Raw genomic sequence first — 26,478 nt, forward strand, 5'->3', positions numbered from 1 at the left:
TAGGGGGTGCGTGACAGGCAACCAAACACTGATGTTTCTCTCCCTCTCTTTCTCCTTCCTTTCCTTCCCTTCTCTCTAAAAATAAATAAATAAAATCTTAAAAATAAATAAATAAAATAGCTGGTTGACATGAAGAGGGAAAAAAGAATAAAATATTTTAAAAAACAACAATAGTGAAGATTATAGTGTATACATTAAACTACTGGCTAGATTATACTTAAATACACAAGAAATTCATAACTCTCTTGGTTCAAGTCAAATTATTCAACTTTCAGCAAAATATTCTTATTATTAATATAGTAAGTAAAAATACTACATTGTGCCAAATCTTACTTGACAATTTTACATAAGCCAGTTGGGGTTGGGGAGTGGGATGGTGGTGATATTGCAAAAATACAAACTTAAGTAACAATAGATGTTAGTAGTGTCTTCTCGGGTACATTAATCTTATTAGATGTAGTGCTTCTGAATTGTTGAACATATTATTCAGTAGAAGAAGTTTGATGCTGGAAGATGAACTGCTCACAACAATACAAAAAATGCATAACCTGATGAGTTCCTACCAGCTTCATAGTGCATCCTGGTCCAAGCCACTGTCATCTCTTGTTTGGCTCATTGCAGTTATTGCCTCTAGGTCTTACTTCCACCCTTGCCAACAACATGGAGACCAGTAAAAACTAAATCAGATTATGCTGCTACTCTGCTCAAAACCCTCTGCTCAATAGCTCCTCCTTAAATTAGAACTAAAACCGAAGGTTCTATAGAATCTGACTCCTACTATCACCCTGACCTGATCTGCCCCTCTCTCCTTGGCCTACTACATATACCACAGACCCCTTTACTATTCCTCTAAATGGCAAGCGTGCTTCTGGTCCAGGGCTCTTGCGTTTTTTTAATCCCTCCACCTGGACATCTTTCCTCCAGCTTTTGCATGGCTTGTTTCCTCACTTCCTTCAGGTCTCTGCTCAAAGGCCATTTATCAATGTGGCTTTCTCTGACCATCCTACACAAATAGCAACCCCCTCTCCAACAAACCAGCATTCTCTATACTCTTTAATTGGTTTATCTTCTCCACAGCACTCATCTCACATATTCTGTATTCTTTTTATTGCTTTTTATTATCTATCTCTTCACACCTTGAGGCGAAGGGGACATTGTTTTTTGTTTGTTACACAGTGGTCCTTGGTATATTGCTTAATAAATCTTTGTTTAGAGAGTAAATGATTCCAGCACCAAAATAAATGTCTTCCCATTAAAAGGAACCAGACTTTTTAGAGACACTGCTGATTCTAGCACTGGGTAAAAAAATGAACAAGGAATGTCTAGAATATCTTGTCAAATCAGAAAGCAAGGGTACTATCAAAGACTACTGCTATTGTATCAAATGGGCTTGACAAAGCATATAAAACAGTTTCAGCATTAGTAAGAATAATAATTATAAAAGATCAAAACATTTCCAATATGTTTAAACCCAGGAGCTCATGACAATTCTGATTTTAAAAATTGCTTTGATCATCTTTAAATAATGCTAAAGAACCAATTCATTACTGTAAAAACCAGCAAAAATTTAAGAGAAAGAATAAAACTTTAACAATGTATTATATCATAAATGATCATGTCTTACCTGTATCCCACTTACTCCCTTGCATCTCTGAATTATTTTTAAGCAATTTTAAGATTTATCGTTTAATATATACTATTCCAGTAGGATCTCTACAAGTACTCTTTTAAAAAAACCTAATACCATAATGATAATACCATTATTGCATCTAAAATAATATCAAACAACCAATCGATTTTAAATTTTTTTCTGATTATCCTCTGTATTAGTCTTCTATTGGATCTCAGTTAAAAGAATTGATTCTAGAGTCCTCAACATATTGTTGATATTTGCGGCTGTGGGAGTTCAGGAGATTGCTCTGGGAAAGAATAACATGAAAATATAGGAGCTTCTAAGGCATAAGATAAATAATATATATACTTTGGGACAGAGAGAGAGGCAGTTTGAGAAAAACTAGCAGAGTGTGTCATGGAAGCCAAAAGGGGAGGAAGAGTGGATAACTGGACAATTTGGGATGCAAAGCTGCATCTGTCTGACTCCGAAGCCTATGCCCCCATGTAACCACCTATCAAATACGTATCATGTGCCTACTGTGAGTCAAGCTCTTTGCCAGTCACTGCCACGCCCCATGCAAACACGAAGAAAAATCTCCTCAAATGTGAACTAAACTGGGAAGCACTAACTTCTGGGACAGTTTAGGAGCTAGTGATAATTGAGATGATTAATTTCTTCTATTCTAATTTCCTTAATGAGCCTGGTAGGATGGACTGAGGAATAATGTCAAAGCATTATTTTTTTGCCTTGATGTGCCTAATAGCTTAGATTATTAACCTTTTTTGTATTCTGTGAAAGATTAATTTCATACAGAGATGTTTCTTTCTTTCCTAAACCTGGCTGCCCATACTTTCAGTCACTATAATGAATGGCTGCAAAGTTTGTGAATTAAAACAAGACTATAAGGCTAGATGTTTCGTGTTTTGAGAACATTTAAGAGGATTTATATGAAATGTCTCAGAAAGGGAAATATAATTATAGATCTAATACTTTTACTGAGGAAAAATAAGATTGAAGTATTAGAATGCTATATCCATGTTGTTGTACAACTCTGTACTGGTATAAGTATTTCAACTACTACATGTGAATTAAGATACAGCAGGAGAAAAAGGTATGACAGTAAATTTAGGAATAACCATACTATGTTCTTTTTAAAATCCTATAATATTTCATTCTTAAGTCAGAAATAAGGCTATCAAGAATACTAATATTGCACCTCAGCCCACCCAGCCCTGCCAAAAGGAAAAAGTCAAATATTTACAGCCTCGTCAAGACAGAGATCATATAAGAGGTTTTACGATGTGGGAAACAACTCTCTCAACTGCAAGGGGTGTTCCTGTTATAAACTGAAGCTAATGCTGTCTTCATAGAAATAACTGGGCTACATCAAAGTTACACTCTGGCACTCTTGGGGAGATAAAGCACTGTAATTCAACATCTCAGAGAATATGTGCACAGAAGCATGGTAGAAATTTTACACATACTAAACTGGGTAGCAGTGGTGGCAACACACTTGTTTACTACCGTGTTCAGTAAGTGCTTTCTTCTCTGTTCCATTCCTTGCCATCTTAAACAGATGGTGGCAAGAAGCACAGAATCTGTGCATTTTGTCTGTCAAGCTCCTTATGGTGAACATATAAACAACAGTCTACTCTCTATAATCCAGGCATGAAATCATATCCAGTACAAATAGAAAAGGTTTAAAGTTAAGCCAAGATCTAGGATCAGAGGAAAGTACATTCTGGAGAGGTTTCTGCAAGTTTTATTAAAAGGAATCAAGGATATTTTTATTCAATGATTAAAAGCAAAACTGGACAGATTAAACTATTATCATTTCTCTAAGCAGTGGAGAATGCTGGTATGTATGCCATAAAGAATTGGAACAGGTGCACCCAGGGCTAAGTATCAAGTATTTCCGCAACTTCAGAAGGTTAGTTTCTTCCATTAGCAACCAGCCTTTCAACTCTAAGAACTCAGATTAAATTGGATCTAGAGTGTCTTAATTAGAGTGTGGGGACTTGAATGAGAATCACTTCTCTTCTTTTTTAATTTGTTGCATTACACATCATCAAAATTCAGGAAAGTCAGACTTGCTTTTTACTCCTTTCTAACTGAATTGACAAAGAAAACTTCCATTTGGTCAGAGTCACATGTAAAAGAAACCCAGTCGTTACCTTGCAGATAAAGACATGAGATCATAAAATATCTGGTTTTACTACTGTTCATTTAAAAATTAAGAAATTCTTTATCACTTATACATAGTATTTTCTAAATTATCTCAATATCACTTACAATTTCAAGTTTTGTACAAAGACAAATTCGTTCTAACTGGGGGTGGTGAATGTTTACATGAAAAAGGAGGGAGGGAAGTAGGGGTATGAAAAAAAGGAAAATAAACAAAAGAGGGGAAAACAGATAAAATATTTTAAAAAACAAAAACAAATTTGAGGCATGATTCATGACCTCAGAAATACTAAAGAGAATCACTAGTGAACCAATATAGATTCTAATCTAAGAAGTTACTTAACACATTAAATTTATAGAATTTTGCTCATATTTGTATGAGTAAAGTGTAAAAATATATATTAAATTTATACTCACATTATATCTGGAGTTCTTACATATCTTATTTCTGAAGTAAAATGGGCTTTGCTTTTACCATTTTCCCAGTGATTTTCATCTATATAAGTGAGAAAGCAGTCTAATCTCAGAAGTAAAGGAGAAAAGTACCTCAGACATATAAACAGAATTCTTTTAATGTAGGCAAAAGAAAAATATCTGATGCAAAAAAAAAAGAATATTTAAGGAGATCTCCCTATGTCAAGCCATATCAGTAATTATAAAACTTTAAACCTGGGGTAGTTTTTATATTTCTATTACCACTACTAATTCTCTAAGATATCTCTCTTAATTAAAGTCATTAGATCCCTGAAATAAATGCAACTTTATTATCATTATTGAAAGTTATGTTTGAATTTCATGTCTTTTAAAAGCAGAGAACATTGTTGAGCTACTTAATGCTAGAGGAAGTAGCATCTGAGGTTTGTCCGGAAAAAGTCCAACGACTGTTTAATATAATGAGAACGCTTTGTGTGACATTGATGTGACCTGGCAGCCAAGAAGAGTGGACTGGAATGTGTATGCGTGAACTGTGACGACTTTCTCCATACTAGTCAGTGGGGGCAGTAGATGCTCATTGAGCGAGCATGAGAACTGTGTGGCCATGGCATTCAAAATGACTGAGTGAGCACAGCAACAAATCTACATCAAATTTTGTATTAAGCTTGAACATTCCTCTGTGGAAACTATTCAGGTGTCTCAGAAGGCTTTCAGGGACCATGCAATGAGTGCAGCACAAATAAAAGTGTGGCACAAATGCCTCAAAGATGGCCAAGAATCTGTTGAAAGTGATCCATGTTCTGGAAGGCCTGCAACAAGCAGAACACCTGAGAATGTTGAACCTGTACAGACTGCAATCAACAAGGATGGACAACTGACAGCGTGAGAACTAGAAGCTGATCTGGGGATTCCAAAAACTACCATGTCTGAGATTTTGGCTCAGGATCTTGGCATGAAATGTGTCATGGAAAAATTTGTAATAAAGGGGAGGAAAACATGGGACATCTGTGATAGCATAATCAATAAAGTTTATATTTAAAAAAAGAAATTTGTTCCATAGTTTCTGCTATCAGAGCAGAAGGAACATCATGATGCAGTTGCTAATGACTTGATTCAAACCACAACCAGTGAACCAGATTTTCTCAAGAAGGTCATAACTGGACATGAATCATGGGCCTATGGCTGTGACCTAGAAATGAAGGCCCAATCTTACCAATGGAAGTTGTCTGGTTCTCATACCTGAAGAAGGAGCAGCACAGTTGCAGTAAGATCAAGACCATATTAACTGTGTTTTTTGTTTGGAAAGGTATTGTCCATCCAAAGTACACCCCTCCAGGCTAAAAAACTAATAAGGAGTACCACCTCAATGTTCTTCATCAATTAAGAGATGCACTATAAGGAAAATGGCTGCAGCTATGGGCAACTGGCAATTGGCAGCTTCATCACAATGTTCTGGCTCATGCATCATATCCTGTGCAGAGTTATATGGCAAAACATCACATTTCCCAGTTGACTCAGCCTCCCTACAGTCCAGATGGGCACCCTGCAACTTCTGGCTTTTCCCAAAATTAAAATCACCTTTGAAAGCGAAGAGATTTCAGATTGTTGATGAGATTCAGGAAAATATAACAGGGCTGCTTATGGCAATTCCAACAAAAGATTTTGCAGAGGATTTTGAACAGTGGAGGAGATGCTGAGAGAATGAGAGAACTATGTGAGGTCCCAAGGTGCCTACTTTGAAGGGAACTGAGGCATCATTGTCCTATGCACAAAGACACAATGTTTCTTGTATTTTCTTCAATAAATGTCTCTATTTTTCACATTACATGGATGGATACTTTCTGGACAGACCTTCTTATTGAGCATAAAGACTAATGTTAAGACATCTTGGGCTCCTTGTTCTGCTAATTTCTAGCTGTGTGAACTTAGAAATGTCATCATTCTGCATCCTAGTTTCCTCATCTGTAAAACAGCAACATTAACAACTATCTCCAAATGTGAGAGGGTTGAAGAGGTAAAGGGATCACTTACAGTTCCTTGAATGTGTAAGATATGCTTCATTAATGTTAATTATTATTACACTCTCACCTGGTTAAAAAAAAGGTGTCCACTCATTCAACAACTACTTAGAGAATACATACAAATGATATACCAAAAAATAAGATTCCTGCCCCAAAGGAGTTCATCTTCTTACAGGTGATGTTACAAGCAAAGAGGCAATAAAAATGCTTACAATTCATTAGTACTGTCAAGGGTACTCATGACCCCAGTAAAGTCTGCCTGCATTGTGCAGAATTATCAAGCATAATTTTTCTTATTCCTATGCTTTAAACCTAGGGCTGGTGATTATTATTCTATAAATGGCCAGAGAATATTTTAGATTTTGTGGGCCATATGGTTTATGTGGAAACGACTTAGCTCTGCTATTGTAGCACAAAGGACCTATAGACAACATGCAAACAAATGAGCATGCCTGTGCTCCAATAAAACTTTATTTACAAAACCAGGTGGTGGCCCAGATGTGACCAAAGGCCAGTTTGCCAATCTCTAGTTTAAACTATATACATCAATTAATAAAAAGTATTAATTCTTTATTAAAAGCATATATGAATAAATCCAAGTATCTTTCCTTATAAAAGATTTAATATTTTAATCTCAGGTTGAAAGGAAAATGGGGAGAAAGAAGAGCTTTTATAACAGTATACTTGTGTCAGCAGTGGAAAGCTTCCAACATGGAAATAAATTCCAATAAGACGACATTTAGAAGAAAAGAAAGAAGGCAGTTAATGGTTTTTTCTTCTTCTTCTCCTGAGAGTCATGATTCTAAATGAAAATATCTACTTGTTCTATAAAGAGATAGAGCATATTTACATGCTTCACACCAAGGTTTTGACAATGGACAGCTCCACTCAGGCCTTTATAGCCAGTGGACTGTTTAGTTTAATGATGTGAAAAAGCAGGGGAGCAGATGGCAATAAAACATTATTAGAAGAGATGAAACATAAGCAACTGGTAGCAGTTTACTTATTCATATAAAAATTTTAAAATGGAACCAATAAATCTATCCATCTGAGCTAAGCAAATCTAGTTATCTCGATTTATTACTATAGCGTAAAGCCTACAATGAAATTTGGGATGGTTGGAGAAACAGTAATTTCCTTTCTCACCCCTATCTCCTTTAGACTTCAAATAAAAGATAGAATTTATATCCACTTATAACTGAGATGCACATCATTCAGTTTTTGATCTAATCAGATCTCACAAATATATCTGAGTCTTCCTTGGCGGGGGGAGGGGGGGGGAACAAAGAATATATCAGATCTCTCCAAAGCGCTGTCCATAATGAATAAATAAGCTTTTCTTTATTGCTCAAATGTAGCAAACTGCAAAGGCAGGATATGATAAAGAGTTCGTTAACTAGAATCTTAGCTATGTTTTAAAAATGGAGTTTAGATGCAAAGAAAATATTACCTGAAACATTTTTTTTGTTTAAAGATTTTATTTATTTATTTTTAGAGAGGGAATGGGGGGGAGGGAGACACACACACACACACACACACACACATCAATGTGCAGTTGCTGGGGGCCGTGGCCTACAACCCAGGCATGTGCCCTGACTAGGAATCGAACCTGCAATGCTTTGGTTTGCAGCCCACGCTCAATCCACTGAACTACGCCAGCCAGGACTACCTGAAACATTTTAATAGTTGTTAGCCACTCGTTTATCCCCCCGCCCCCATGCAAGGGAAGACTCCTTTCTACATTATCGCTATGAGATTTAGTCCTTAAATATCATATTCACTGATGTTTTCTTGTGATACAGGAAAGAGCCCTATTTAGTCAAAACAACTGGGTTCAAATCACCACAGGACTCTGGATGATTCTTTTGACTTCTCCTAGACGCTGTTTAGCCGGTTTCTGGCTACCCATTACATTCCTGAGTTCTAAATGTCCAAATAAGGATGGTAAGTACTCCCCAAGACAGAGTGCAAAAGAAAAACGGGAAAAATTAACTATTCATTTTGAAAAGTAATTTTGCATCTTTTGCCATTTTTGATTTCACCAAAAAAAAAAATCTGTGTCCTTAAAAATCCTGCAAATGATTCCAACTTTTCTGTTTACAGATTACTTGTACTATGTTTCTTCAAAACACAATTTATATTTTAAAAAAGAATCACCAATTTTTACAAGTCTGTATCAATTATGAGCTCTTGCCTTTACTACATATATTAAAACTGTTTCATAAAGAAAATAGTGACTCAGTAATAAAAAGCATATATACATATTACATGATACATATAAAGGGAATAATGCCATAAGTAGAATACAAGGAATTAATATTTGTTCAATATGGAGTATCGGAGATGAAGAATGTCTACCACTAAATGTTACAATAGTAGTAGTGTAGTGAACACATCACTATAATATCAACTAAATGCCCTTACTTTCTTCACTGCAATGTTTGCCTCCATGGACACATTTAACAATAAAAGCAAAAAATAAAAAGGAAGAAATCCACTAATTTCTTCCCAACATCACAGGACCTAAACAAATAGGGAGTTGTGTGTATGCACAATTAAAGAGAACATGAAGGTAGCATTATTTTAACACATTGTGAGAACAGCTAATGAAAACAAAACAAAAAAAAAGATTTCAGCATAGCTAGAAATACTATAGCACTACTTTGAAAGAAAACATAACAAAGCCTTTTTATTTTCAATGGCTCTATGAAACAGTCTTTCTTCTCTATAGAAAATTATGATTACAGTATTAGCCAATATTGTATAGTTCAATGACTTTGAGTAAAAATTCATAAATTATTTACTAAATACTTATAATAGTAATATATTTAAATCATTACAAATGCTCTCAAAATCAACATATTCTGAAAGTGGAAAATAATAAAAAAAACAGAATTAATGAAAAATATTTAAAAGTCTATCTACAGATTTAAAGCTTTCTGTACTACATACAAATAGCAACATTAAGTATTTAATCTTTGACCATCAGGGTTCTACAGAATTTTTCCTTTTTATCTTGGGAGAATCCCTTTTCTCTCTCATAATGTTTATTTCCATGACAACATGTAGTTCTGGTGCTTTGTGCAAAGGCATGCAGTGCAGTAAGGATCATGCCAATGTTACCATTCTCATATTTGCAGGTATAAGGAATTGAAAGCATCAATATATAGAAAATGCTAACTTAGGTGAAATACATGCACTTGCCTGAGGAAGTGCTATAAAAATGGACTAGATATTTATAAAAGTAAACTTTAACTTATTTTTCAACTATAAGATGCAGTCCACTCAGATTTGTATTTTGTAACTAGATACATTAATGTTTTTGTTATTTTACTGTGCTGTTTTATTGTTTGGTTGTAAAGAAGTTGTAAATTGAAATATATTCATTCTGTTTTTAAAAACAAACAAACCCCCCCAAAACTAAAAATATATTCAACCAGTCTTCTCTGCCATAATCTGACTTAGAAGGAAGTATATTTTCTCCACACTGAATACATCCTCTACCAACGTTTTCACAGAGGATAAATAATACTCTGTAGGGAGTAAGGTTCCCTGGGAGAGTAATGGTCAGAACTTACATCCCAGTCAGGTTAAAGCATAAGTACTTGGCATTCTCTTGCCCGAGGAATTCTCTCCACTGCCACTGCCACTGCCATTGTCATTGCCTAGGGTCATATCATTATCTTCCTGTCTACACTGATTACCTTAACAACCTCTTTAAAGAGTCTCTATGACCCCAATCTTTAATTTTTTACAGTGTGAATATAATGACCTTTTAAACCCACTAACACTTTAATGATCTTTTAACAATGCAAATCTGATTGTGTCACTTCCTTACTTTCAAATGTTCTTTCTGACAAGGCCCCCAATAACCCATCAACGCTCTTTCTGGCCACTACAGTACTAACCACTTGCCCTTTTTTTAAGAAGCCAAGTTCTTTGTGTGCTTTTGCATATGTTGTTCCCTCTCCAAGGTGGCCTCTTCCTAAAAATATTCACGGGTTTTGACTACATGTGATTTTACTTTTAGGCATAAATGTTAACACTTTATTCCTGCATAAAACAGGATTCCATTATAAACAAATGCATATTCTACCTCAAAATTGTATCACTGGAACTTCAGATCGATCCGGACCTCCACATCTTCTGACCCGGACCTTGCAATCTAATTTAATTCTTTGCACTGTGTTTGCACATCTCCATTATTTTACTGTTGTTTTGCATCCAAGTTGATCTGTCCACAGTGACAAAATGGGTGAACATCCCTAACATTTCCTCTGTATTCTATTGCTTGATTCCTTATATGCCACATTTTTTTGAGGGGTAAAATGCTGCGATAGGGCTTCAGGTCTAAAAGCTTGTTAACTGCTGGAAATTAATGAGCTCTAGTTATAGTACGAATTATTTTCACAACTTTTAAGTCTTACAGGAATTCCCTGCTTCAAGCAGCATGAAGTCCCCTTCTCCTTATGCAACATGTATAGTTTTTAATGGCAGCCTTTGGCAGGTAGCACATTTACCTTTATTCAATGACTGCCATGGCAATTTCAAGTCTTTCAGGAGGAAAGAACGATGCTTGTGAATCCCTCAAATTATGTGAAGATGTAAAGAATTAAGACAAACTGACCTATCCACTCTCTCATTTATTCCCTCACTGACATTTACTTCTGGCCCATAATCTTAGCCAGGTATTGTTTAGATGCTGTGAAATAAAGATTACTAAGACTTGATCCCTGTCCTTAAGGGGGTCTCTAAATAGTAGTAAAAGACAAATATGTAAACAGTTTAAATGATCATGCTGAATGCTATAACAAGGTCATTATCAAAATTTTGTAGGAACATAGAGAAAGGATAGGCAACTATGCATAGGGCTCATGAATGGTTCTCAAAGAAAATGACATCTGGTCTTAAAGAGTGAAGAGAAATTTTCCAGGGATAGAAGAGTATAAAAGCTTTTCAAATAAAAGGAGCCACTGTACAAAGCACAGAAGTGTGTGCCCAAGGGTTATATGAACTGATGAACTCTGGTGTGACTGGACTATAGGGAATGTAAGGAACGATATTACAAAATGAGGCTGGAAAAGGCTGGCATAAGGTTGTAAAGAGACCACAGGCCCTGTTAAGAGGCCAAACAGTAAACGTGTGGGCAGCAGAGAGCCCAAAATATTTTCAAGAAGGGAAGTCACATGAGAACTGTATTGTTGGATGGTAGCAGTATAAGTTATTAATACTATCTCTGAAAAGAATAAAGGGGTGAAGCCTTTTCTGAGTATCCTCTATCAAGCACTTCGTTGTATCATTTGAGCTTCACAAGAATGCTCTAAGGGACTTTTTCTGACCTTTATTTTAACAGATAAACAAATTGAAGGCTCAGAATGTTCCATCTGGGGAACATCTCAGGCCCTCTGAAATTCAGCTCCACAGGGTGGGCTTCCTCTGTTTCAGGACCACCATCAGCTAAGAAGCCAGGCTCAACAAACAATAGGCCTGATCTAGCAGAGCACTCATGCGAGTGTCCAACCCATGGCCCACGATGGCTAAAAATGTGGCCCAACACAAAATCGTAAATTTACTTAAAACCTTTTTTTTTGCTCATCAGTTTTCATTAGTGCCTATACATTTAATGTGTGGCCCCAGATAACTCTTCTTCCAGTGTGGCCCAGAGATGTCAAAAGGTTGGACACCCCTGTATGAGTCGTCCTCATTTTGTACACATTTAAAGTTAGAAAACTGATGAGCTTCCAACATGTGATAGCTCTTTATGCCTCTAATACTGTATTTGTGAAAAACATGTGACTACATTTGGTAAGACAGTAATATTTTATACATATACTTGCATCCAATGAACTAATCTGGTATCCATAACCTAAACAGAATATAGGAAAAACATTACATAGCAAATTAGGTCACCTACATAAACACAGGAACATACTTTTCAACTTACACCACTAAATTTACAAAAGTTTTGAAAATATCTATCTAACCACTTATTAATTATATACAATATGAAGGTTTCAAACATTCCAAAATCAATTAAGACATACAAATAAAATGAATTAAAATATAACAAAAAAAGTGCAAGTCCCCAATTCTGAAAAATGGCAAGAAGAATCTCACCTATCATGTATTTTTCTAGATCAAGTCAACATTTCTAAATGGACTATCACATCTGAATTATGGAAATCTAACCAAAGACAAGGTGAACAGGAAGTAAGTTTACTAGCTTACATAAAATTCAAGCCTGGATTCTTACTTTTCTTATATCTTTTTTAAAAAAGATTTTATTTATTTATTTTTAGAGAGGGAAGGGAGGGAGAAAGAGAGAGAGAGAGAGAGAAACATCAATGTGCGGTTGCTGGGGGCTGTGGCCTGCAACCCAGGCATGTGCCCTGGCTGGGAATCGAACCTGCGACACTTTGGTTCGCAGCCCATGCTCAATCCACTGAGCTACGCCAGCCAGGATTTCTCTTATATCTCAATACTTTCATTTAGACTATGAACTTTTGAGAACATTTTCCATCCTAAAATATTTAGCTTTTTGGCAGCCACTGGCAAGCTTGCATATGTATACTAAACTATATGCCTGAGAAAAAGGTGATCCAATCTAAACTATAATGCTGTTACATATACCTAGTTCCTATTTATCAACTGGAACAGCATTACTGTGTTCTTGTGAGAGCTCTCTGTGGGTAAGACACACTGTACAACACCACAAGTGAAATCATGATCAAAGATTTAAAGCCAGAACTTCAGTGGAGGTAACAGAAATGCAAGACAGGTTCAGAATGCACTAGTAGGTCTTGAACTTTCAATTAGCCCTTTCAATGCAGGCTTTTTCCCTAAGCTATCAGTTCACAACCACATTAGTCAACCCAAAGGACAAAGTATGACTAAAATACTACTTAAATAAATGACTTTCAGACTTTTAACCATAAACTACAGTATGAAATCTATTTTACCTTCTAACCCAAAATATGTTTGTACGTGTACAAATACACTTACTTATATACACATATATTACTTAAAATTACATTTTATAACATTTTCCTTAGCATATGAAATATTCTTATATTTTCTATTTCATTTTTTAATGAAAATACTGTCTATGGTCCATTAAACTGATTTCAGGATCAACCAAGTGGGTCACAGACTGCACTTGAGTGATTTTGATCCCACTTCTTCCACCCAGCTGTAGGAATTATTTTAAAATGACATCACTGGCAATAGTTGCTCCTTGGTGATGGGGGATAGGAAAATAAAAAAATTGTTTTCATTTTTTTCCACCCACACTAGTGCACAGCTGTGAATTATGAAGAGAAAGAAGGCTGAATTTCTCAGGTGAGAGAAGTCATGGCACCTGCCTTGGTGCTTTACCTAACTCCACACTAGCCCACAACTGGCCCTTCTAGTTCTGCATCCCTCTGTTGGCACTGCAGTTTTCACAGGTGAATTGTAAGAACATAGGAACCCATAATGAGGCGCCTGCCACTTTCTAAATCAAAATAACTTTTCATTTGCATTAGGAAGCTCTTGAAACTGTTTATAAGACTAAGAATAGATTCTGAGGTGTTTTGTTTTGTTTTAAAATATGAGATACTATTAGAGTAGAATAGAAGAATTCGGGGAGCTGGGAATTTTTTATTACAGTTTTTACAAAATATTGTAAAATAAATACTTTTATATATAACATAACAACTCATCAAGTGTCAGTGTGTAGCACTTAGAGCAAGATATAGCAGGTGTTCTGCAAATACCTTCTGATTTGAGCTCAGTAAGCATCATGATGTAACTCAACAATGACTACAATGGCAAAACATTTTCAATTTTTATGATATTAATGGTTCATAATGTTATATATTGTCTAATGTTTTATACCGTTGTTTTTCAAATTAAATTCATTTATATGTTTTGTAAACAGTATATTTTAAATAGTGACCATGTGAATAATGACTGTAATTGCATTATCTGCCTGCCTCGATTATTCAGAGAAGGAAGGAGTCTGTCACCCTCTTGTGGTAGTTTTGCTGTAGTGTATTCTCTCGGAGTTTCACATCAAGTGAAATTTTTCCTTTTCCCTCTAATAAGCAAAGTGCTATTTTGACCATAGTTTCCGAAAGCAGTATATATTATTTTCTGCCCTCCACAGTACATATACTTTGTGTCTTTTATCAGTTCCTATCTCAGAAAGTTAGTCTTTCCCTTACTCTTTTAGGAAATACTCTCTTCTTCCCTTCTAATTACCTTACCAAATTTTTTTCTGAATTATTTTACTTATTTTAATGTACATACAAAATATTTACAGCAAATCTCTACTGTCATGGATAAGCTTTAAGTAAATGGAAATAACTTAAAATGTATGGGCTGAGCTGTCAGAATTTCCCCCCAAAAGAACAGGTTTGCAAAGTTAATTAACAGTCCAGAAATTTCAAAGGTTAATTACATTAGTCTAAATATTTTAAGTTTTCAAAATAATAAAATGTTCTTTCTTTAAAATAGTCTATATCACATCCATCTGGGAGCAGCAGGGAGAGGAGCTTGTGGAGACAGCTGGAGCCAGAGTCAAACCAGAGTTTTAGACAAATCATTGCTGGGGTATGGAGGACAGACTGATGGTGGGAGAAGGAGACAGGGAAATCAGTTACAGGTTGTTTGCAATGACAAGGCAATGGAGAGGAAAAAAATTTGAGAAATACTGAGATGCAGAATCATTCGGTGTTAATTACTGTGAGAACAGGGGAGTGGAGTGTGAGGTTTCAAGCTCACAATCCAGCTTTGGTGACTGGGTGGGTGTCCCATTCCCAGAGACAGATAATGACATTTCAGACACGCTGCATTTGAGGAACCATCAGGAAACAGCAAGTAGGTTAACGAGGTTTGAGCATGTGAAGTTCAGGAGAGAGGACTGTGACTAGGTACCAAAAGAAATCTGGATGAGAGATCATCCAGGGGCAGTATGAAGGACGGGAAGAGATGAAAGCTGAGTGTGGGATTGGCAACATTTATGTAGAGTCCCATCTTCCTGTTAAAACAGTTACTTTAGTCCTATAGTTACAAACTTTGTTCACTCTGAGAGTCTTCCTACATTCTGCAGATCAGAAAACTGAGGATCAAAGAGGTTATTAAGTGACTTTATTTAAAGCTATTCATCTACAGAAGTGAATGAAAACTCGTTTGCAGACTGACCCTAAGTTGTTCCATCCTAACACCATTCAAATGCTCTTTGTAGTACTATGTCCTCTTTCCGTTTCTGCCTTGTGAATCTTCAGAGGAAAAGAAGTTGAAGATCCTTTCTTCAATAATTGTCTGATGACATTAAATGCTTCTGTTGTTAATTCTGCATATACCATCAAAACTAAAATGTTATATTTTCCGAGATAACCTTCTGACAATACAGTTCATTAATGAGACCCTAGATTTACCATCCACAACACATGCTTCCCAAATAATCTGGAAAACAAGGAAATGCCCAGCTCTATAGTTATGAATAGCAAATGGCAATAACATACAGAAAATGTTTATGAACCACTTCAAGAGGAAAACAGCTGTAGCTATTCTCTGTAGTCCTTTTAAAATCTTAGATGGTTGAAAATGGGTTTCACCAATTAATTCTATTATATACCCTGAAACACGTTTTCATAATTACGCTTAGGAAAAGCAAAATGTTAGAGATTTCTTTGTCATACCTGCTTGGTTTGGCCGCTGCCAGCTTGGTGACTTGACACTGCTGGTGGAGCCCACAGGCTTGAAGGCAGTGGCAGTTGTGAGACTGGCCACCCCCGGTCTGGCGAACGCTGGGCTTTCTGGCCTCTCAGGCACGCGCTGTGCTGAAGCTACTGATGAAGCAAATGGCTGAGAAGGCTCCTGGGTATTGCTGGAAAGAAAATAAAACATTTTTGGTGAAATGGTGGCAAGCTAACTTAGCAATGATTATTTCTTTTTTCAATCTATTCAATCTCTAAGGAAAACAAAAATAATAATCAATTAACTGATATTAAAAAAAAACAAACTTCTAAAACCATAATCAGGACTGCCTCTCTTTAAAACAAAACTAAATAAACCAAAACAAAACAGAAAGTAGGTTTCATTTGTTCAACACTTTGGAAATTCTCTTTAAAATGTCTTCAATGAGAAATTAAGCTACTGAAAAACTAATACAGCCAACCCTTTTAAACAATAAACTGACTTCTTGTTCCTCTCTATAAACACTTAATCATCAGATTAAAATAATTCATTATTAAAGAATATCTGAAAATCTCTATAAAATGGCACAGATGTTTCTTTCCCCTTTCCCACATTCTTCTGGTATTTTATGAACTAACTTTCTCTGACATCTCATGAGTCACTCTTTTCATTCACAGACTCAGTTACTAATTCATTTAATAAATATTTAAGCACCTATTATCTGCCAGACATTGTGCTATACACTGGCCACACAGTGGTAAACAAGGAACACCACCCCCAGGCTATAGAACATGCACTGCTCTATTCTGTGCTCACAATACAAGAAAACAAGAGACAAGACCAGCATTGTCCATTTCCCATCAGAGATACTTGCTCAACAGGAGGTCTTATCAGTGCTGGCTCTAGTTTCTTTTAGATCATACTTTTTTTCACCCAGTTATTTGTTATTTATGATTACATATCATTTCCAAAATTTTTTATGATAGCTCAAATTATAAAATATGCACAATGGAATGATACAACACTATGACGGTTTCTCTCAAATGAAGTATAATAATAATAAGTTATAACAGCAGCAATAATTATAAATCCTACTAGCTTTTCAATAAAGATTGAGGTACTGCTTATAGATAATTCTACGCAGAAAAACTAAATTTCCTCAATATCTGAGAGCAACAGCTGGAACAAAAGACTAACAAAGAGAGGATACTATATTAATGACTTCAATGAAATAAATACACTTAAATATACCTTTTAGGTTGAGAGTATTTCAAGGAAGAGAAATTTCAAATTCAATCACATCCACTATACTAATAAATAAACAAGAATACCTAATTTCCCCAATGCCTCTTGAATCCTGGATAACACCTAACTAAGCAGGCATGAGGCAACCTATCCAGCAGAAGGCCCACTTGCAAGATTGGCCTTTGACTGGCATTTTGGGAACCTGGCTCATAAACAGTTCCCTACAGTCATATAAAACTTTCTCTTAAAGATAAGAGTTACTCACTGCCTCAACTATATAAACAATGTTATTTACGCTAAATACTTGCTTTCCTTTTGTGAGTCTGGAATTTCAGTATGAATTAGGTACAGCGTGCCTACATAACGAGCCTCAATAAAAACCTTGTCTTAGGTACTTGGTTTCTAATGAGCTGCTCTGGCAGACAACACTTGGCCCATTTGTTAGCTCTCATCACTGTAGGAATCAAGCATGTCTTGCTAGACTTCACTGGGAGAGGGCTTTCGGAAACAGGAGTCTCATTTCTTCCAGGCTTGATCCCACATGCCTTTCCTCTTGTTGATTTTGCTTTGTATTCTTCCACTGGAATAAATCTTAATCATGTATACAACTACATCCTGAGTTCTGTAAGTCCTCCAGTGAGTCAGCAAACTTGGGGGTGGTCTTAGGGCACCTCCAACAATGAACACTTTTGAAAAATCATACACACCAGAGCTATTTTAACTTTTTTGAAATATTGTTATCTCAAATTCAAGTATGATAGAGTCACACCACCTTCTTTTATCATTTCTAATCAGTTTAATGAAAAACTAAAACACGCTTGATGTTAAACATACCATACAATGAAAAATTTAAGCACTCTAATAATTTTTATAATAAATAAAAAGTGAAAGATTGCTTACTTAATGGAAATGCTGGACACAATTACCAATAAAGATGACAGCAAATAATATTAAAGGAAACAGTTTCAGCATTATAGTAAAATGGTTATGAGCACCTTTTAAAAGCTTTGTGAGGGACAATTTTTACTCTTCTAAGCCTCAGTTACTAAACTTTAAGTGGGGATAATACTTGGCTTATAAGTGTTCCATGAGTCTTAAATAATTATGTACAAAGAGCTTAACATACTCTAGGGCATGGAATATGAATTTAACATATAAAAGGTTAATTAATATATTCAAATAATAAAATATTTTCAAAATTTTAGACAATAAAAATTAATTATTTTTGAAAGTAATACATAAGTACAGGTCATTTTATTGTATTTATCATTATTATTTTTATCCTCACCTGATTTGATTATTGATTTTTTAAGAGAGAAGGAAATGGAGGGAGAGAGTTAGGGAGAGAAACACTGATGTGGGAGAGAAACATAGATTGGCTGCCTCTCCTAGGCGCCCTTACTGGGAATTGCTCTTACATGGGCCCAGACCTGGGACCAAACCCACAATCCAGGCATGTGCCTTGACTGGGAATCAAACCCATGACCTTTGAGTTTACAGGATGACACTCCACCAACTGAGACACACTGGCCAGGGCAGTACAGGTCATTTTAATTTTAGGGTTAATTACTTATGTGGATTTGAAAAATATAAGTAATAATCACACAATCACAGTTCTGAGAAGAAAATGTATGAATAAGCAATACTAGAAATTCCAGATGAAACAAAAAAATATAATATGGAAACAAAAACAGAACCCAAATCATCATTTAATATTTAATAAGCTGAAAGAATTAAAATTTAATTCTAGGGGGAGTTGTCAGACAAACTTACTTAGAAGAAAGGGACCAGGATGATAGGAAGTCAATGCCAAGCCTAATGAAATTTGGTTAGAGAACTAGCAATGTTGGCCCAGGATACAAAAAAAAATTCAGGAGAAGCATGAAAAGCAATCCCCAAATATGTGATAGTGAATTCACTCAACATGGATACATTGTTTGCCTTAATGTTGAGTTGAATCTACAGTGAGAGAGATTTGGTCCAATAAAAGGAAGTACTTCCTAATATGAAAAACTGTCAACAGGGGGAAAAAATCTGTTTCCTAACAACACCTTTCACTAGAGATCTGCCTCCAGAAGGTACTCAATCAGAGGATGAAGATGCAGTAGAATGAATTTAACCATTTAGAGCGTGGAGGGCGAAGTTATACTTCTGCATGACATTCACCGCCTTCTAAGATGTAGATATCTCCTACCACTTTGCTATACAAACTATATTCTGGCCATGCCTCCTCTCTGTCCACAGTTCTCCATTTTTTTCCAGGCTGTACACAGAAGACACCTGTCCCCATTCTCCACCTGCGCTGGTCCAAATCCTATCCATAAGTAGTAGTAGTAACAATACTACCCATCATGTACTGTGTCCCACGCTATGCAATTAATGGATTTCATTTAATCACACAGTCTTCTAAAAGAAGACACTCCTTCCTTCAGCTCATGGCACAGATTAACTGCATGGCATATAGTTACATTTCAATTTGTAATAACCAGGGTTTTCAAAAAAATTAGTAGTAACGTTTTTATGTATCTTATCTTCTCCACTATATTATAAACTAAGGTTTGGGCCTTTACTATGATGTTGGGAATGTTACTTAACCCTATTTAAGGTTCTTCATTTGTAAAATGAGATGAAAATGTTACTTTTATTCAAAGGTTATTATTAGAAATAAATAAAATACAACAAAGTAATACACATACAGTACTTACCATAGTGCTAAGCACATGGCATACACTCAAGAAATGACACATCCTGTAATACCTAGCAACAAGTACATTTACTAAATAAAAACCCCTCATCTGTACTAATGATTTTGCTTCTAAAAGTAGTTTGTGGTTGTTTTGTTTCAGGGTTTTGAGAACAGATACAAGCTAGTTTCCTCAACTCAATTTTAAATAACAGACAATATTTCTTAAAATACCCATTTAATAAGTATCTCATAACCCCCAAAATGTTTTCATTTTTTGTTTCTTTTGTATATAATCATGTATATATTTTTTCCCAAAAGTCCTAAAATGTTTAAATTTCAAAGGGTGTTCAAATAGAAAGCAAGAAAGATGTTCCATTAAATTCGGGATTGATCAGTAGAGTTCAATATTCTCAGGGGACCTCTATTTACTAAAAACATTTAATGTAGTAATGCAAGAATATTGGTTTTTGCTAGACAATCGTATATCTAAATATATGAAGCCTAGATATCTAAAAATCTGTTTTTTCCTAATTTTTAACTATTAGCTATCATTAAAGAAAATACATAAACTTTAGGTACCATGTACTAAATATTAAAGAATAAATAAAGTCATTAGCCATATTATTTTATGCTTGACAATAAAATGTTATCAATAAATATTAACAGCACAATATTTTAAATTAATGACTAATTTATTAATATAATGACATAACTACTTAGATTCATATCTTATTTCTAAAATAATGACTCATAATTTTTTTCTAAGTTTAAAGTGTTTAAGATATACCTAAATTATGAACAAAACTGAAATGCTTTCTAAAAGACCCTAATGAGGAAACCAGAATAAATCCATAAATACCCTTGAGTCATGCCACAGAAACTAAATATCAAATAATTTTCACTAATTTGCCAAATAAACACACGGAAATAAAATGTTAAACTAATATTATTTCCATTTCAAGAATACCAAAGTTTTTGTTTTTTATTTCAAAAACTGAAAATGGAGGAAAATATAATAATGAAGCAAAGATTTATTTTAAAAATGGAGCTAATGAGGAAAAACAGAAAAAGGAAGAGAAGTTTACTTTCAGTGTCAGCAATCTGACTTATCTAGAGTTTACATTCCTCTCCCACATTTGTTCAACTGTTTTAACAAATTTCTGCTGCAGATTGAGAACAGTTGGAAATTTTAGGTCTATTTTCAAGGAAAAACTGAAGAATGTTCTTAAGGTGACTTTTATTCTAATTACATATTTAGATTTTTTTAAAAAGCTAACTGTACAGCATATGTTTAATTATCAAGGTTTAAATTAAACAACTTATAGCTAAAGTCTTATAAAAAAGTGATGTACTAATATACAGACTCTCATGTGGTAGGAAAGGAATATTTCTGCAAGGGTCATAATTATAACCAACTTTTTACTTTATAGAATTCTCTGTCAGAACTCTATAAAAGAATTAGGACATATAAGGGAGTCATGAGTCTCCTTCCTTCCAGAAATCTGTTTACAATTTTTTCCTACCAGTGTGTTTTCCTAAGCAAAATTCCTTCTTTTACTATCCTAACCTATTTTATTTTTTTAAAGATTGTATTAATTTATAGAGAGAGGGGAAGGGAAGGAGAAAGAGGAGAGAAACATCATTGTGTGGTTGCCTCTTGTGTGCCCCCAACTGGGGACCTGCCCTGCAACCCAGGCATGTGCCCTGACTGGGATTGAACTGGCAACCTTTTGGTTTGCAGGCCTGCACTCAATCTACTGAGCTACACCAACCAGGGCTAATTTTTTAAAATATATTTTATTGATTATGCTATTACAGTTGTCCCATTTCCTCCCCTTTGCCCTCCTCCATCTAGTACCCCCATTCCCTCCAGCAATCCCCCCTGTAGTTCATGTTCATGGGTCATGCACTTAAGTTTGTTGGCTTCTCCATTTCCTATGCTGTTCTTAACATCTATCTATTTAGTATCTACGAATTTGTACTTCTTAATCCCTGCACCTTTCCCCCCATTTTATTCCTTCCCCCTCCCAACCGATAATGCTCCAAATGATCTCCATACCAATGATCATGTTCCTGTTATGCTTGTTTGCTTAGTTTGTAATTCGATTATTGATAGCTGTGGATTTATTGCCATTTTAATGTTCATTGTTTTGATCTTTTTCTTAAATAAGTCCCTTTAGCATTTCATACAATAATGGCTTGGTGGTGATGAACTCTCTGCGTTTTACTTTATCTGCCCTTCAATTATAAATGATAGCTTTGTTGGATAGAGTGATCTCGTTGTAGGTCCTTGCTTTTCATCACTTTTAATACTTCCTGCCAGTCCCTTCTAGCCTACAAAGTATTTTTGAGAAATCTGTTGACAGGTTTATGGAAATTCCTTTGTAGGTAACTCTCTGCTTTTCTCTTGCTGCTTTTAAAATTCCCTCTTTATATTTAACCTTTGGCATTTGAATCATGAGGTGTCTTGGCATGGTCCTCTTTAGGTCCATCTTGTTTGGGACTATGCTTCTTGCACTTGTATGTCTATTTCCTTCACAAAATTAGGGAATTTTTCTTTCATTATTTTGCCAAAAAGTTTTCAATTTGTAGGTCTTCCTCTTTTTCTTCTGGCACCCCTATGATATGGACATTGGTACATTTAAAGATGTCCCAGAGGTTTCTAAGTCTATCCTCATTTTTTTAAATTCTTTTTTCTTCTTGCTGTTCTGATTGAATACTTTTTCCTTCCTTGTGCTCCAAATCATTGATTTGATTCTCAGCTTCATCCACTCCATTGCTGGTTCCCTATAAATTTTTCTTATTTCACTTAATGCAACCTTCATTGCTGCCTGTGTCTTTTTTATCCTGTTGAAGAACCCAATGAGTTCCTGGAGCATCCTAATAACCAGTGTTTTGAACTGTCCATCTGATAGGCTGCTTATCTCCATTTCATTTAGTTCTTTTTCTGGAGTTTTGTTCTGTCCCTTCATTTGGGCCATACTTCTTTGTCTCCTCATTTTGACAGCCTCCCTGTGTTTGTTTCTGTGTATCAGGTAGAGCTGCTTTGATTCCCTGTTTAGTAGCATGGCCTGTCTGGATAAATGTGGCTTCTTTAAATCTTTGGCTGTTTGACTTCCACACACCTCAATTTTCTGACAATTCTGGGTGATATTCGTTTTGCAGTCTAATTATATTTTATGCTATAGTTGTGCACAGAGGCAAGGCATGTTTACCTATGCCTCCATCTTGCCTGGAAGCCCTAAATTCTTTAACTTAGACTTTTTGTACCAAAATTCAAAATGCTATATATACTATCATGGCAAGAAACATTTGATTATTATACTATGCTTTATTATAATTTTAAAGATTACTGTGGTACAAAAGCAAAAATCCAAGATAAAACATCTCTGACACTACCCCAACTGCTCTTTTTGGTACCCTTCTCACTGAGTTAGCAAGGTCCCCCCAGGGTATCCGCATTCCCACTTTCCAGAATGCCAACTAGCTTACCTGGTAGAGACCACGGCCATTTCTCAAATATCTAAATATATTTAGATTGTGCCAGTTGCTATTAATAAAAACTAGTGATAATAACTACTAACACTTAGTCAGTCCATAACTGCAGACACACCTTTTATTTTTAAACAAGAAGTTTATTTAAGTAGCAAGATGCTTGACTTGAAGGGTAAAGTATTTAGGACTTATTTATTTTAGAGTGCTTCATCCCTGCTGAAAGATAATAGATTGCCCTATATGTAATAGCTGTGTACAAAAAAGTTATAGAACTGTTCTTACTTTTACAATAAATGAAAAGCACTGAAATTCTCCAATTGAACAAAGTATGCAAGAATTTTTATGTTGTTCTTTTCTTGTTAAACAGTGAGAGCAAAATAATTTACTGGAATACAAAGATAACTGAATGCCACAAATGGAGAAGTGTTTTCACAGAGCCAGTATTTTTCCTCATCCCATCTCCATTTGTTCTCAAAACATGCCACTGACCATTTAGTTTTAAAAAAATGTACTAGGAGCTTTTATGGGAAGATTATTCCAAGTATGGTCTGTAACCTGTCACTGTACACAGGCTTAGCCCTGACAATGAAAGATGTCTGCTCCTTTAATACTCCACATTGCTCTAATTCCACAAAGATAGAGCAATTTTGGATATTTTTCTTTCCTTTAATTTTTTATTTATTGATTTTAGAGATAGATGAAGGGAAAAAGAGAAAGAGAAACATATATTTGTTGTTCCACTTATTTATGAATTAATTGGTTTCTTCTTGTATGTGCCCTGCCTGAGGATCAAACCCATAACCCTGACATATCAGGACAATGCTCTAACCAACTGAGCTACCTGGTCAGGGCCAGATATTTTTTCTTAAAGCAAAATGTACAACAATCTTTCTTTTTGTTTAAATGCCTCCCTGTCTTTATAAAGTTACCTGGAATTATAATTAAGTATATTGAAAACCTGAATAACTGTGGGTAGGATATAAACATATGATCAATAGAGTGCCTATATCATATCAGGCTTTTATTAACTACAGTCACAGTTGTACACTCTCCCATTAATTTCATGTTCTGTAAGAAATCATTTCATACAGGTACTTTATTAAGATTACACCTTTAATAATGAACACTTGGGATATATTTATTTTTTATACTATGCTTAATAATTTTTGCTATAAGTTTAGAAGAAAAATTAATTTTTGTGTTTCAGTATTTCCCAGAAGAGCCTTCATATTTGAGAATTATAGCAGCCAGACAAAACCAATTATTTTATTATTCTTTATCATTTTTTTCAAAAGGTATAAAGTTGTATCTTACTAAACATTCAACTATTCTAATATAGCTACATCCATGCAATAAGAGACAGGGTTCTACTATAATTTAAATACTTGCACAATTACTCATAATTTCATATCAAACACCAAGTATGCTAATAAAATATGTCACAAAGGGTTAAAAGGCAAGTTAATCATACAAAATAACATGCTTATACACTAGCATTGCATTGAAATCATAGTGAATTTAAAGCCAGACATAAATCAGCTCTAGGATTTTCACATCTGGCCTGTTAATATGGTGGTTAAGTGTTACAGAAAGCAGAAGCTTTTACAGCAAATCACTGCTGTGAAATCTGCTCCCATGGTACCTTGTTCTCTTAACCTGGATAGAGCCAGTTGATTTCCTCGAGGATTGGAGATACGAAAAAGCTAAAGGCTTGGAAACAGGGCTGATGCAAAATGCATCCAGGAGTGAGTGATACTTTTCAGGACTGGAGAGCCTAGTGAGCATTTAGAGAGAGTTTTTAGTTGAAAAATCACCCTACCAGTAGCAGAGAGTAGTTTTTACAGTCTGTAATTAGAAACATTTCCAGGTGAGGCAGAGACAGATACAGATAGAACTAAGGAATAGTAGAAAGAAGATGAAAAGAAGGGCTAAGAGTCTAGTATACCATTTTACTCATTAATATAGAATTGATTAAATTTTCATCAAAATATAACAATACAATGTTTTAGAAAGCATGTGGAGCTATAAAAGACTACTATAAATTATGTATAAACAAAAACCTACAAAAATTAAAATGTTTTATTCTTTTATTGGGATGGAGTGCCACAAAGAATAGCCTTTAATTACCCTCCAATATAGTCAGTTTGTGGGAGAAGATAAAACTAATAGAAACTTAAAAATAGCTATTTACATCTGGTTCTGTTCCAGATATAAAAAATACAAATTATAAAACCCCAAGAGTCAATATGCAATAATGCACAACATGCAATAACCCACACAACTGAGAAGTACCATAGACAAATGGCAGTAAAAAGATAAAAGGATGATTTAAGCGAAGTCAGTATTAAACATTGTGGAATATATCTACAAATAGACAAAATGTCCACAACATGATTAAGATCTCCTAACAGAGCTGTCACTGTTTCAAACGGGTATGTTTACTTTGAGGTGATGAATAAGGCAGGGAAGAGTGCTGGCATCACATCAGACACACATGGTTCACGCAGTTCTACCTGGTTTTTGCAGCAATCACAGCAGCCACACTAGCAGCTGCGCTGCTCACAACCACAGCGCTGTATCTGGCAGGAGAAGAGGAGGTAGAAAAATTTTGAAAAACTTCCAAAGAACTTGTCACCACATTCTTTGTGGAGCTGCTTAAATTGATATGTAGGGAAAAGAAAAACAGAGAAAAGGAACAAAAAAGAAAGTGAGAAGAGAAAATATAATAATGGTCAGACAGCAACCATCAGACATTACACAGGTGTGACATGTCAGAAATGTAATCAGAGTTTAGGCCATTTATTTACTTTCGCTATGATTTTTTTTCAGAAATTAAAATTTGATATACTATAATCCTCCATAAAACTTGTTTTTGAAGTACAAAACTTTTGAATGTATTTAAGTTTACTGTGTCTAATCTTATTTAAAATTAAACCAACATCACATAACATATATTTGAAGACTGATTTGTCAACAACTAAGTAGAAAATAAACCTAAACATGAAGTTTCTATAAGCAGAGAAAGAAGAAAGGTAATTCTGGTTTTTCCAAAATGTCTCTATATAAAGGGTTTCCCTTGGAGATGATATACTCTGACAGCCTGACATTTTAATGAG

At 35.1% G+C, this 26,478-nt stretch overlaps 1 protein-coding gene across 6 annotated transcripts in view; it reads right to left on the reverse strand.

The window, feature by feature from the left end:
* The window catches only part of PDLIM5 (PDZ and LIM domain 5), a 218,492-nt gene that overhangs the window by 26,658 nt on the left and 165,356 nt on the right, over positions 1 to 26,478 (reverse strand). For 5 of the 6 annotated variants that reach the window (XM_036026317.1, XM_036026309.1, XM_028505746.2 and 2 more), the window contains one exon: positions 15,939 to 16,126. In XM_036026317.1, the coding sequence (XP_035882210.1) occupies positions 15,939 to 16,126 (188 nt within the window). Of the gene's footprint in view, positions 1 to 15,938; positions 16,127 to 25,004; positions 25,137 to 25,875; positions 26,030 to 26,478 lie in introns of all 6 variants that reach the window. The other variant, XM_028505743.2, reaches the window with a different exon arrangement.

This window comes from Phyllostomus discolor, chromosome 1, assembly GCF_004126475.2.
Source record: "Phyllostomus discolor isolate MPI-MPIP mPhyDis1 chromosome 1, mPhyDis1.pri.v3, whole genome shotgun sequence".
Taxonomy (NCBI): domain Eukaryota; kingdom Metazoa; phylum Chordata; class Mammalia; order Chiroptera; family Phyllostomidae; genus Phyllostomus; species Phyllostomus discolor.